The sequence below is a fragment of the Cheilinus undulatus genome, linkage group 4, assembly GCF_018320785.1.
Source record: "Cheilinus undulatus linkage group 4, ASM1832078v1, whole genome shotgun sequence".
Classification (NCBI taxonomy): domain Eukaryota; kingdom Metazoa; phylum Chordata; class Actinopteri; order Labriformes; family Labridae; genus Cheilinus; species Cheilinus undulatus.
In genome coordinates, this window is record NC_054868.1 from 19,853,999 (window position 1) to 19,868,074 (window position 14,076).

At 40.3% G+C, this 14,076-nt stretch overlaps 2 protein-coding genes across 2 annotated transcripts in view; both read left to right on the forward strand.

Moving 5' to 3' along the window:
* The window catches only part of prkacab (protein kinase, cAMP-dependent, catalytic, alpha, genome duplicate b), a 31,146-nt gene extending 25,094 nt beyond the window's left edge, over positions 1–6,052 (forward strand). The window contains exon 11 of the mRNA XM_041784938.1: positions 1–6,052. Within this exon, the coding sequence (XP_041640872.1) occupies positions 1–126 (126 nt within the window). The 3' untranslated portion in view covers positions 127–6,052.
* samd1b (sterile alpha motif domain containing 1b) overlaps positions 5,910–14,076 on the forward strand; it is a 22,106-nt gene continuing 13,939 nt past the window's right edge. Inside the window, exons 1-4 of the mRNA XM_041786097.1 lie at positions 5,910–5,922; positions 6,488–7,776; positions 8,739–8,985; positions 11,831–11,982. Of these exons, the coding sequence (XP_041642031.1) occupies positions 5,910–5,922; positions 6,488–7,776; positions 8,739–8,985; positions 11,831–11,982 (1,701 nt within the window). The remainder of the gene's footprint in view (positions 5,923–6,487; positions 7,777–8,738; positions 8,986–11,830; positions 11,983–14,076) is intronic.

The following is a 14,076-nucleotide window of genomic DNA, read 5'->3' on the forward strand; positions in this document are numbered from 1 at the left end:
GTGGAAGCTCCCTTCGTTCCCAAGTTCAAAGGACCAGGCGACACCAGCAACTTTGATGACTACGAGGAGGAGGAGATCCGCGTCTCCTTCAATGAGAAATGTGCCAAGGAGTTTGCAGAGTTCTAGAGTTAGAGAGCGAGTGAGGAGGAAAGAAGGAAGTAGGGAGAGTCCAAGGTAGGCTGGTCGAGTGGGAGACGTAAGGAGAGAATACAGTCTCCTGTCCAATCACAAGCACCAGCTTCAAAAGAGGAAAAAAATGGGATAGAGAAGGGAAGAAAGAGCAAGGGGACTGATTACCAGCAGTGTTGCCTTTTCTGTTGCGTTTCTGTTGTATTTAATTTATTGTTATGTCTTATTTATGGATCCCTTTATGAGGAAGATGTGCTTCAAATTCATGGTTATTGGGAACCGCCACTTGTTTAGAGTTGCCTCTACACATTCAAACCCAGGATCTTTCCTGCTCCTCTCAGTCATTCATCATTTAGTCACATTTAGGCTGCATCACAGACACCAGACGGGCTGTTGGAGCAGCAGCACTATAGTTGAAGTCTCAGTCTGCACAGGCTGACTCTACTCTCCTTTTCCAAGCTAAAGTGAGCATTCAAAGGAATCACATTCACATCTGCACTTAAATAACATTCATGTTTTACAGCTGTGACTTTGTTTCTCCTAAACAGTCAAAACTTGTCAACCAAACAAGTCAGTTTGGTTGACTGCATAACTCTATCCGTCTTTTATATCATTGTTAGCATAGCCAGGCATTGTTCATATCTAGAGTTTGAGTTTTTAATCACAACTTAACGATCATGCCTGTGGACAGAAAATGTCCATAAGGGAAAGGAAATATTTAAATTGTGCTATGAAGGAACACTGTAACATTATAGTATCTCATGTTTGAACACATCACTTGATAGACATGTTATCATCATTAAGCTTGAAGATTGGATATGGAAAAAGGTTTTCAAAATCTTTGATACTTCTTGTTTTTACAAAGTACAATCTCTGTTATTTTGAAGTGATTGTTGGGTGTTTTTGAAGTGCGGTTGTATGCAGTGCTAGTCAATAGTAAATACGTTAGCAAGGTGGAGGAACATGTATAAGACGGGTCAACATAGTGCTACAACAAAGCAGCATGCTAATGGAAAAATTAAATGTTGTGATTTTTTAATGCAGCATATGTTGACCCTGATGTTTTTGAGCTCAGTTTTCTTCAAAATGGCTGAATCACCTGAAGCAATCAACTCTGACTGTTCAGCCATATTGATAAGAGCAGCCTAATGTCACCTCCCATGCTCGAGCATGACCATGCCCCATTTGGGTGAAAACAAACCCCAAGACTGAATGTTGGTAGATTATAAAACAATGGTAGCAGTTCGACTAAAAGCTATTGGACCGGTGTTGTGACTCACAGACTAAGCCAGTGGTCACCCTGTGACAGCAGAAGCTGTAGTTTACCTGCCTGTTACAGATGCTTCACTCATTTGCTTAGATATTAATTGTTTTTCATTTAACTCGGTCATAATACACACAAAAGTTGTATGATATCAGTGACATCTCCAGTCATAAGATGGAGACATTAGTCCAGGTTGACTGTGAGGATCTGAACAGACACTCATACACCTATCATGTCATAATGTTATGTTAAAAGTCCCTGTTCAGAATGGTCAACATTTTTACCCTCTACTTTCACAAGCCTACCAGGGCAGGCTGTCTGGAAGCATCCCCACAGATGATGCTGCCACCACCATGCTACACAGTGGGGATGGTGTGGATGGAAAACAGTGGTTTTCTCTTTGCCACTCTCCCATAAAGCCTCTGAGGAGGCACTCATACACCTATGATATTATAATGTTTTGATCTAAGTTACTGTTCAGAAGTGTCATCATTTCTATGTTTGACTCACAGCCTACTGATTTGAGCTCCTAACAACTATGGTTTTTGTATCTGAAGCTTGTCAATCACCAAATACCTTACCTTTCTCATTTACCATCATTCATTCAGATGCAATGTTTTCACCCAGAGAGGGGGTCAGCATTGTTTGGGTTGTTCTTATTAATAGCCTAGCTTTCATGCTGAAACTCTGGCAAGTTTTTCCCTAAAGAGACTATGCTGACCGGCATTTTCTGTGGCTAATATTCTTACTACTGACAAGTGGCTCATACGACCCCACTTCATGAAACACCAAACTATCTCTTTAAATGAACCATGATATCAAAAATGACACTTCAAAAAAGCTACAACTATTTCATAAGACAGGTACCTGGGAGAAGAATCAATTCATCAAAAATTGTAAACAGCTCCTACACACTGTATAAATTGCACACTGACAGCAGTGTGCAGTGTGTGCAGTTTGTGACAAACAAGGATAGTTCCAATATTGGGTGCCTAGGATTCCTTTTTTGTTGCTGATGTTTGAGAGCAGGGATGAATGGAGTTGATTTTTATTAGGATCAAATTTCAAATTCTGCTTTCATGACACTACTTTGCCTCGACGGCTACAACTTAAAGAGACCATATGAGGCGGACCACCTTACACTGCCTCAGGCTGATGGTCACCCAGTCATTCAGACCAGCCATAATTTGCAGTCTGAATGTTTTGTTTTGTTTTGTTTTTATCATTTTGCCAGCAACCAGTTGGACCACATATCACTATTTCCGTCCTTGTGTTCATAGTCAGAGTTGTTGCATAAAGGGACGATGTAAAGATGAACGGCATTCCACAAAATAAGTTGGGAAGTAAAATATTTCCTGACATTTGTTCCTTTTTGATATTTTGAAATGCCTTCTTCATAGCTGTAAGTAAATGTGCCACTATTATGAAGATATTCTTATTTCCTTCTTACAGGCACTCTGGTTTTTCTGTTTTTTTTTTTTTCTTTTTTAATTTAGTCATGACTGTCCAAAGGAGTTCAGATATGCTTGGAAAATAATCTGTTATCAGAACTACATAATTATAACTTTGTAAATTGTATATTATTTGTCAATCAAATTACATTTCAATTTACCAAAAGTTTTCAAGATCAGAGATTGGTCAGGTTTCAGATCATCTTGAGGTCTGTGTTGCCTCAAGTCTAAGGCCGGAGTAACCAGCTGGAGGGCCCTGGCTCTTATTAACCCAATATTCCTCCCAAACTATGTACTTTATGTTCAGTTTCACTCTTCTGAGATATTCCATGGCCCCAGGTTTTCTATGTGGTAATTTGATTCCAACACAAATTAATTTAAGAATGTAAGCACAGCTGAATTAATGAAGGTCTTAAAGGGCCACGCCAGTGATTGCATTTCCATTAAACACTCAAGACACTCAAGCACAGGCTACGAGATCTACTTGTTTTCACACATGTGCTCCTGAAAAATACTAGAACTTTTCAAAATAGCATGCCTCTCAAATATTCCTGAGTTGCTTTTGCACACGTCCCTCACAGCCTGTCAGACAGGGTGTGGAGGAGGTCTGAAGAGGTAGAGATAAAGTTCTACTAAATGTAAAATATAAAGTGTGGAGTCTGAAACTATAGTGCCCGTAAAAAATATTAAAGAATGACTTGCCAGATTATTTGCAGTATGGTGAGTCGAAACACATAGACATCCCTAGTTAATGAAGGATTATTTGTCAGAGTGCCTCAGATTTTCAGTTTTGACTGCCATTTCTACTATGGACTATAATTGCAAATAATCTGCCAAATTACTCTTTCCTTTTTTGCTGTTTTAAAGATATATATTTTGGATTTTCATGCCTTTATTAATAGAGGAGGACAGTGGATAGAATCAGAAATGGGGATGTGAGAGTAGGGCAGAGACAAGTGGGAAATGATGCCACAAGTTGGACTAGAACCTGGGCAGTCTGCATACAAGGGGGGCACCTTAACCACTAGGCCATTTGTACGCCTTTACCAACATTTTTGACCCCTTGTAGCACTCACCCTTCTTTCTCTACTGTAATGTCAGTTTTTTACCTTTATTTTAAAAAGGGCTGTCAAAATAAATGTGTTAATTTTAACAAATTAAAGACACAGTATGTAGAATTTCTGCATTAAAATATCTATATGAATTTAAAAATTGACCATTCCTGTTTTATATATATTACTAATTGATGTCTTACAGTATCTCAGATATTCCCTAAAGATTTCAAAGAGAGAAATTCTTAATTTTTTTAATGGTAATGGGACATGTCATGTCATGGTGGCTACCATAGGTTGTGAGTTCAATTGCCCAAACTCACCTCTGTAACATGGAACCCCTCACATTTGGCATTTCCAGTAAGATAAGACCAGCACTATCAGCCCTGCCCTCTTCCGCTGCCTCCTTCTCATTACTAGTCTTTTTTTTGTAATTGAGGACTCTCTTCAGTGAAAACAGCACTTCATTAGGCATATTTACCAAACAGAAAACCCACATGTTGTTTTCATTCATAAGTTTCTCATAATGAGGGAGAAATGCACTTAAAAATGCACGTCTGTGCTGTACCCCAGGATGCGCATGCACTCTAGCGTTGCTTCCAGCACACATGCCCATTCTGGGACAGCTTCCAATGTTGTGAAAATGCTCTTAGATACAGTAGATGAAGCACCAGCGTCCTGAGAGTGAAGCCAGAGTATTTAGAGCTGCCTAACTGCAGGATGTCAAAAACTTTGCCTCCTCAATGATAACAGATTGGCCATGGATCAAACTGTAGAGTTAAAATACTCATCAAATATTTTCTCTTAAAGCAGGAATCTGTCTGAATAGCTAGGTTTTTTTTTTTAGTTAATACAAAAAAGATGATTGATAGCTCTGTTGACAAATGTAGCTCCTGGGTCCTCAACTGGATAATTAGGACAGGAGGAAAAAGTACCAAAAACATATCATTACACCATGTCCTAACAGCATTTGAGTGTCAGATATCAATATCCACCGTGCATATGTTAAAAATGTTATTCTCTGCCCTGTAAGTGTCAGTTTTCCCTGGTCTTGTTAAAACAAAGACAACTGTCCGTTTTATCTTGAATGCAGACAAACAGAAGCTTGGCACTTTGAGCTTTTAACTGCTATGACCATAGTAGTTTTAGTTCAACATTTCTGAGTCAGTAACTTCGCTCAAGGTGCAAAACTATCTAAAGCCCAAAGGCATTCTGGGAAACCTCTGCAGATTAAGGTTTGATTGTCATATAATTTGAGTACAATTACAAGAAATACTTAGAGTGATGGAGTACTGTTTACTTTAGACTACAGATGTTTTTAAAAGTTCTATCACCTCAGAAAAATCAAGCTGAAATAGCTGTTTTGGATTTTTAAGCACAATTCTTTTTTTGAACAACCTTCAACTATTTGGTCTTACAGTGTACATTATGTTTCCAATCATGATTTTAAAAATATAAATATGTACATCTAATTCTGATCACATCAGCGCAGACAGGGGCCCGTCCCCCCCAGACCCCTTGATGTACAGCTTTTTCAGCTCTGTTTCTGTTCATCAGGTGTCAAATTACCACAAACCTGGGGCTTTTGAGGGCTTTAGCCCCCACTCCCCCCATGCTACTTGCTTTTCTTACTCCACTTCTTTCTCTTGAGTTAAAACCACTGATAATGATCAACATCAAACAATATCCTATTTGTAGATAACTGGTGATAAGAGCTTGACGGTGGATATTTGTTCTCAGCTTGGTTATCTGTTTTTATGGACTAATTTAAAGACCTATGATTATTATTGTCATTATAATTATGATTACAACATTGATGTTAACCACTTGTTGAGACTTCACATTTGCTGTATTTCCTCCATGTCAAGTTTAATGTTGGCTATATCATCATGGACAAAATGTTTGAAGTTATGAAAACAATATGATTCTGTGTCTCCTCGATGTTTTTTGCAGTTCTAACTTCCTCTCAATGCAGGCACAATGCTGGTACATACTGTCGCACTTTTTAGGGAAATGAGACCCCAATGTAAACCATGTTAACCCCCGGAACACACAGACACACATACAAACACACGGCCAGTCACACACACTGCAAAGGGAAGCGTCTAAGGTCACATGAGAAGTGACAAAGAAACACGAAGTGTAATATTTTGCAACATGAGTATCATTCCAATAAAGTTTTACTTGTAAAATTCTACTGAACTGTTTTTGTGTGAGTTTCTTCGCTGTCTGCTGCATGTTAGGAGGAGGGTACATTGTAAAAGAGTGTCCCGGTGTTGTCGCCTGGAGGTCAGACATCCATCACTGCTGCCTGATGCGGAGTTGGGCCGTCATCCACCCATCTGTTGACCGCCCGGCTCTTTCTGATTCGCTAAAAAAAAAACACTGAAATAACCCGAGCGTGTCCTCTCCGCGCTGTCTGCACGGTGCTTCGCCTTTTCTTTGTGTTAAAATCTGCCTCAACAAACTGAGCAGGACGACACGACGAACAAAGAGCACCGCTCGGATGCGTTAAAATGCGACCAATTCCACCTTAAATGCCATTTGCGCCCGTATTTGAGACCTAGTCGCCATCTTCGGTCCACCTTAAGCGCACAATGTGGCCAACGAATGCGAGCCTACCAGCCGGGCTTCCGTCCTCATTCTCCAGCCGAGGATCGCGCTCCAGCTTCCCAGCTTTGACACAGCAGCGTCACTTGTGAAACAACAGAGAGGGGGAAAAGACGCACTCGGGCCAAACCCCATCCGCACCAGCAGGAGAAAGATGTCCGAGCCAAATAAGTACCGAGAGTGGATCTTGGAAACAATCGACTCTCTTCGCTCGAGGAAAGCTCGTCCGGATCTGGAGAGAATTTGTCGAATGGTTCGGAGACGTCACGGCTCGGACCCGGACCGAACCAGGACAGAACTGGAAAAACTGATTCAAGAGCAGACGGTACTCAAAGTTAGCTACAAGGGCTCCATATCGTACCGAAACGCCGCGAAGGTTCAAAGGAAAAGCCGAAAAAAGAGTGAGTTTTCGGGCGCTGGCGGCAGCAGCAGCGGCAGCGCGGAGGCAGCGAGGGAGCGGACCAAACACGACCATCTGAACAACAACGGCGACAGTGCGCACAGCTTCACCGACCAGGAGGAGGGAGAGGAGGACTCGGAGCCCAGCCCAGAGCCCCTCACTCAAACAGTAGCCAACAGCTCGGGGAAGAAGCCTGCCTTCAGCTCGAGTAGCGGAAACGGGTGCCTCAGTTGTGGCGCAACAACGGGCTGTGATGTCGGAAAGGGCTGTAAAGAGGAGAAAGCAAGTGCAGCGAGAGACAAGGGATTAGGACAGCAGGGAGGTCTGATCCACAGAACAAACGACTGCGGAGATGCCAGCGGGACAACACCGAGCAAAAGCGACGCAATTCACGGGGGAAAAGTCCCGGGTCTCTCCGGAGCTGACACCCAAAACAAAACTTGTTCTGGGGGCGTCAGCCTCCAGCAGCAGAGTCCGAAGCAGACTGTGCCCCTTAAGCCCAAACTTAAAGTCGGCACCAAAACAGCGGGGAACCACGCCAACTCCGACCTCGGCGACAGATTGGTAGCTTCAGTTCGCAGCCTGTCCGAGAGGAGCCTCCGAGGGGGCTCCGCCGCCACTAGAGGCCACACGAAGCCGCTCGGGCTGAAGGAGATCCTGGGCTATCTGAGCAGCCAGGAGCGGCTGTCGGAGGAAAAGCTGACCCGAGGCAAAGTCAAAGTGGTGATGGAGAGAGAGGTGGCGAGGGGCAGGCTGCGTAGGACCCGCTGCGGGAACATTACTCTTCCTCTGAGGGGGATGGAGCTGGAGGAGGCGAAGAATGACAGACTTGTAAAGAGCGCACTGCAGGACAGGCACACTGTAAAAAAGGTGGGCATTGTGAACTTAATATTTCCAACACGTTCCGACTGTACAGGGCGCGTGGATCAGTGCTGGCTTCTGATGGTTTTCTGATAAATTAATGATCACTGGTGAAACGACACTGGGGCACCCGCAGCTTCCTTTTGCCAAATATTGTTTCCTGATCAAGCTCGATGTCATGTGAACGTGACATTTCGCTCATGTAGTGAGACTGTTTTTCACAGACAGCGGTCCCGTGTTGCGTTTGTCCCGTGTAGTCTCACCAAATGCGAGTGTTTTTGTGTGTAGCTCGGATTCCTGTACAAAAGGTGCGGGTTAACATACAGGAGCAGACAGCCGGAGTGGCTTCCCCGACTCTCGGGATGAGCGCGCGCACCATAAAAAGAGCGTCTCTGCATGGCGCGCGCTCGTGCTGGTCCTGGTTTCGTCGCCACATCAATGTACACCACTAAAAATGCTAACACCGGTGTTTGGGGAGAGAAACGTTGGGATTCGCTCTGGTTAACTTCAGAGAGCGGAGAGTCTGGGCCTGCACGCGCAGTAGGCGGTGTCTGTCTAAAAACTTGCCGTGTCTCGCAAGCCGACGGAGGACTCAGACAACAGGACAGCATGGTTTTGTTCACTGATATTTAGATTTTGATGAACATTTCTAACCAAATATGGGTTCTTTTCCCCTCCCTACGGTGTCCTCTCCGTTTCGCGCCTCATTAAATCCTTTGTATGATTTCTGACAGCGCTCTCCTCCCTCTCTCCCTCCTCTTGTGGGTGAAGGCTACAGTAGGCGGCTAACGTTATTTCTGAATTCTTTTTCTCCAAGTGGGAGGTGTTTTAAACCTGTATTACCGTCTTGAAGTAGCAGCATTTTTAAATTCAGAGCTAAGTTAAAGCCCCAAACGGAACCAGTGAGGACGTAAACCAAATAAAGTCTGCTTAACATAGACACTTTTTAAAATTCAACTTTGTGATTGCAGCCACCGCCCCCCTCTCTCCAGGAGACCGAGCAGATGGAAACAGCGAGTGAAGGAGAGGAACAGGAGGATAATGAGGAAGAAGCGGAGGAAAAGGATGATCCCCGGAGTTCCGATGAGGAGGGTGGACTTCTCCCGGTATCCATGACAACGGAACCAGAGCTCATTGAGAAAACCGGAGAAGATGCTGAGGTCCAGACAGTATCAAAGCACGAGAGCCCCCAGCAGCAGCAGCAGCACGGAGGCAAAGGTGTGTACGCCTGCACGCATGCGTGCGTGAGCGCCAGTTCTTATACCAGTACCAGTTTCACTATATGACATATATATATATTTTAATTTATATTAACTGAAACGAAATAAAAACTAGACACGTAATATTGAGCTTAAAAAATTTTAAGATAAGTTTGGTAAAATTATCTCCTTAGTTTTAGTCTTTGGCAGCAGCATAATGACACACGCAATCCTGGAGAGTGTAACCTGGTATGATCTGATTAAGACGTCACAAACGGGTAATTTTAGGACTTGGGTTTTATTCAAATACCAAATTTGAGTAAATAAAATGAAAAGAGGAGAGTACTGTTTTTGAATGCATTTTTGAAAATTGTATGAGGTTTCATTTCTCTGGTCCTTTTGGGTCTTGCTCCTAACAAGTGTCCCTTATTGCTGAAAAACCAAGGCCAAAAAAAAAAACTAAACTGACACAAAACATTTTTGCAAAATAAAAACCAGAGCTGGGCGATTAATTGAAAATTAGATTGAACCGTATATGGCCTACTGCAATTTACAAATCGTAGAAGGTGCAATATTTCTTTATCCTAAAAATGTGTGTCAGAATTAGAGTTTGATGCAATTTTTTGCAGCAGAGATGTCATCTTCGACATGTCATGCAAACATTCAGGTGTCATTTTTTTCTAGAATAGTTTACAAAAATCTTACAGTCCCTCCTTTTGTATATTTTTTTCTTATTAAAAATGAGGAAGACATAAAATCAACACAAAAGTTCATATCGAATTTGCAATGAGTCTGAATAATTCTAATTATTTATTCAGCCTCTGTTTAATCTACCAAGTATTTTGTCTGTTATAATATAGAACTATTTATTGCTTGTGTTTTGAGAAATACAAGATGAGAAATGCATATTGAATTGCAATCACAATATTGGGGAAAAAAAACTTTTCAGATTTTTACTTGTATACTCCATGTATATTTTCTGTTCCACTTCACAATTATGCACCACTCTGTGTTCATCTATCACACAAAATCACAATAAAATATATTTATGTTTGTGGTTGTAACAGGAAGATGTGGAAAAGTTCAAGGGGTATAAGTATTTTTGCAAGCCACTGTGTAGTTAGGCTACTATCATAAATTTGACGTAATGTCATAACAGGGCATAACAAGCATAGTTTTTAACATCCTTTTCAACCTTGAATACAGCACAAAGACAAAATAATCAATGCTCAAACAGATACAATTCATTGTTTTGTTTTGGGTTTTTTTGTTTGTTTGTTTTTTTTAATAAACATAGCAATTTCCAAAAACAGGATTGGGACAGGAGCATGTTTACCACTGTTTTACATCTCCTTTTCATCTAACGCTGCAAGTGTCCTGGGACTGAAGACACTGCTTAAGTACTGAAAGTGGAATTCTATTCTAGTCTTATATATCAATTAAGTATTGTATATATATATATATATATATATATATATATATATATATATATATATAATATTGAGTTTTTCAACAGTGCAGAGCTCTGCTGTCATATTCTGTGCTTCATGATTCTCCGTACAGGCCAGTCCAGTTCCCATACTCTTTTACCATTAAGCCATGCTGTTTTGTCGCTTGGCATTGTCTTGCTGAAATAAGCAAGGGCATCTTATGGAAGCAAAATTTGCTTCAAAACCTGTTTATATAGCTCTCAGTATTAATGGTGCATTCACAGATGTGCATGTTACCCACACCATGGGCACTAATACACCCCCTCACTATCACAGATGCTGGCTTTGAACTTTGCTTTATCTTGATGGTCCTTTTCCTCTTTAGTTTGGAGGACTCGGTGGCCATTATTTCCACAAACAATTTGAAAAGCAGACTTATCAGACCACAGCACAGTTTTCCACTTTAGGTCAGTTCATCTCAGATGAGCTCGGGCCTAGAGACGTTAGCGGTGCTTCCAGATGTTAATGCATGGCTTTTGCTTTGCATGGCAGAGGCTTAACTTACATTTGTACATGCAGTGACTTATTGTGTTAACTGTCAGTGGTTTTTCAAAGGTCCCCTGAGCCCGTGCTGGAATATCAGTCACAAAATGATGTTGGTTTTAAATGCAGTGCAACACGAAGGGTCAAAGGTCATGGGCTTTTAATGTTGGTATTAGGCCTTACCTCTTACATGCAGAGATCCTTCCAAATTCTCTGAATCTTCTGATGTTATTATGGACAATAAATGGGGAAATGTCTTATTCCCTTGCAATTGCACAATAAGAATTGTTGTTCATAAACTGTTGAACATGTTTCCCAATCAGTCTTTCACAAAGGGGAAAACCTCTGTCATTGTTAATTTTGAATGAATGAGCCTTTCAGGAGTGCTCCTTTTATACCCAGTCATGGGACCAACTAAACTACTTACCTGTGGAATGGTCCAGTTGTTACAGAGCACTCCACAACTTTCCCAGTCTTGTCATGCCACTGTCCCAACTTTTTTGGATTGTGCTGAAAGCATCCAATTCAAGACTGTGCGTTTGTTCCAGAACAAAACAATCAAGTTGGTCAATTTTGACATAAATATCTTATCTGTATTAGACTGAATTCACATTGAAAACAATGTGCAAATAAGTTTCGTGTTCACATTTTACACAATGTCCCAACTTTAATGGATTTGGGGTTTGTAATAGAAAGAGAAATGAATTTAACAGAGATATCAAAATGCATTGCATTCAACCGATATTTTTTCTAGTACACCTAAAAAACTTCTACTACTGCAAAAAATGTATAATAATACATAATACATAATAATATTTAATACTACTAATAATTTGATTTGAATTAGCAGTGGTATTAATTTCATGTCTTGTCTGTCTACCTTGTACCTAGGTTTGGGGGTTGAATTCTCAGAGATGTCTGGGCTTGATTCCCCCAGCAGGACAGCATGTTTACCCACCCAGGGATCTCATCTTTCACAGTGTAACAACGCTCACTTGGAGGATAGAGATGTGGCCCCAAATCAGTTTCATACAAATGCAAAGGTATGTGCAAACATGGCGAAATGTATTCAGTTTTAAATGTTGTTAAACAACCTTATAAAATGAGTCTGAATGGTTTGAAACACAGAGAAAAAAAACAAGATCCCAAGTTCTTCATCTTTGCTGCACCACTCTTCCTGTCATCCATAGTGATGTGTTTTTAGCTCAGGTCAACACTCTGGAATTTGTAACTGGGTAGAAACAGATTTAAGGGATATTTTGGTATTTCTGAAGTTGGGTTATGTGAGGTACTTGGCTATAGTAGTGGCATTAGACTACAGAGATTTCATTGAGTCCTTGTCATACCCGCAGTGAAGCTAGGCTATACAGTGTAACAGACGGGTACGGTTTCTACATTTAATTTATCTGGTAAACAATATTGGCTCAATTGAATGCTATACTGATTTTTTTAAAGAATTTTATTTTCCCCCAGAAAGCTTCTGTTTTTGGCACTATTTTGCAGTGCAACATTCGGCTAAATGTTCTTCCACCACAGCGTGTCTTTATCTCCTGATCGGCTGTTTGGGCAGAGACAACAACAACAAACTAAACTAAAACTAGTTATTTTAGCTCAGATTTCCACTTGACAGCTGACACGTTTTCATAAAATCAACTTATTGTGCCGACTGTAGCTTGTCTGATTATCAGCCATTATAAAGGAAAATCTGGGGAGTAATTTTTTCTGAGTAAAAAATATTTAACTCAAAAATAGTAAAAACACAGAGGAATTTCTGCTGGAGTAAAACTATAACCACACCCACCTAAGTTTTAATTCAGCTGCCATCACTCATGGACGGTCACGGCTGCAGCTTGTTAGCTTCCCCTGCTGCAGCTAATCAGCAGCAATCAAGGTCTACACACCTGGTGATGCACTTTGAGAAACCAGTGTGCTACAGCATCTTATCAGGTAACCTGGCTCCTGTTTAACCTTCAAATCTAGTAATTTTTCAGTTTTTTTTTTTTTTTGCCTTGTCTAACTCAATTTTGTCCCTTTTTGCTGTGTCTTCATCTCTCTGCCAGTGATTCTGCAAAGCACAGCCAGGACACCATTATTTGTACTATCACTGTGTAATAAACTTCTTTTACCTTGCTGCCACACCTCATGCTCTGCTCCTGTTTTTTTTTTTCATATTTTCATCACAATTGTTTCTTTAATATAAGGACACTATTTCTAATACTATATACAGTGCTTAACAAATTTACTAGACCACCACCCAAAGTAAGGTTTATGCCACAGCTTCCCTAAATTAACAGCATTGGTAATTACCAAAATCATTTTTTATGTTTCTGCAATGGTTAATACACCAATATGTAGAAGCTCCTTAACCAAAATGATATTTTTAATGCTAAAATATAGTTATTATTGTTACCCATGAATTTTTAAATTTACTGATTTACAAAAAAACAGAAAAAATAGTAAAGCACATTAATATTTTTTGATCATTATGTCAAATTATAGTTATTTACTTGCATTCCTGAACAGAAAAATGAGTTTTAGTGGTTGAATGTTATGCTTGATTCATTTCTGACTTCTCAGAGAAGCCCAGTGAGCCGGCTTAAATTTGGGTATAAAAAGGTGAATTCAGTTTGAAATTCCTCATTCCTTTTCAAAATGGTAAAACGTGGAGAATTCACTGAAAATGAAAGAGTCCGCATTAAAGCACTTCATCAAAATATTTATGTTTTCTTGTTTTTATGACCGGTGGTTTAATAAATTTGTTAAGCGCTGTATATAGGCAAAAAGCCCTCTATTTTGTTCCTTCATTTGTAGGTAGAAATGCAGAATTATCTTTTAAAGGTAAAATTTAGCATTATATAAAGAGAAACATCAATCTATTGGGTAAGATACAGCTCTACATAAGTGTTACCCATTTCTATATGGGGATATTGTTCCATAATGAGTGGAGAACATTTCTACAAGGAATGAAAAAACAGCTCTGAAAGGACTAAATACAACACTGTAGTGAGTAGAGTTGCTGGAAAGTCGTTTTTATTTTGTTCATTTTTGAGTCCATAATCATCATTTAGAGTAAAATAAAAACAATTTCTTGAGTAAAAACTACTCTGAAAATATTATTCTGCAAGCGGAGTGAATTT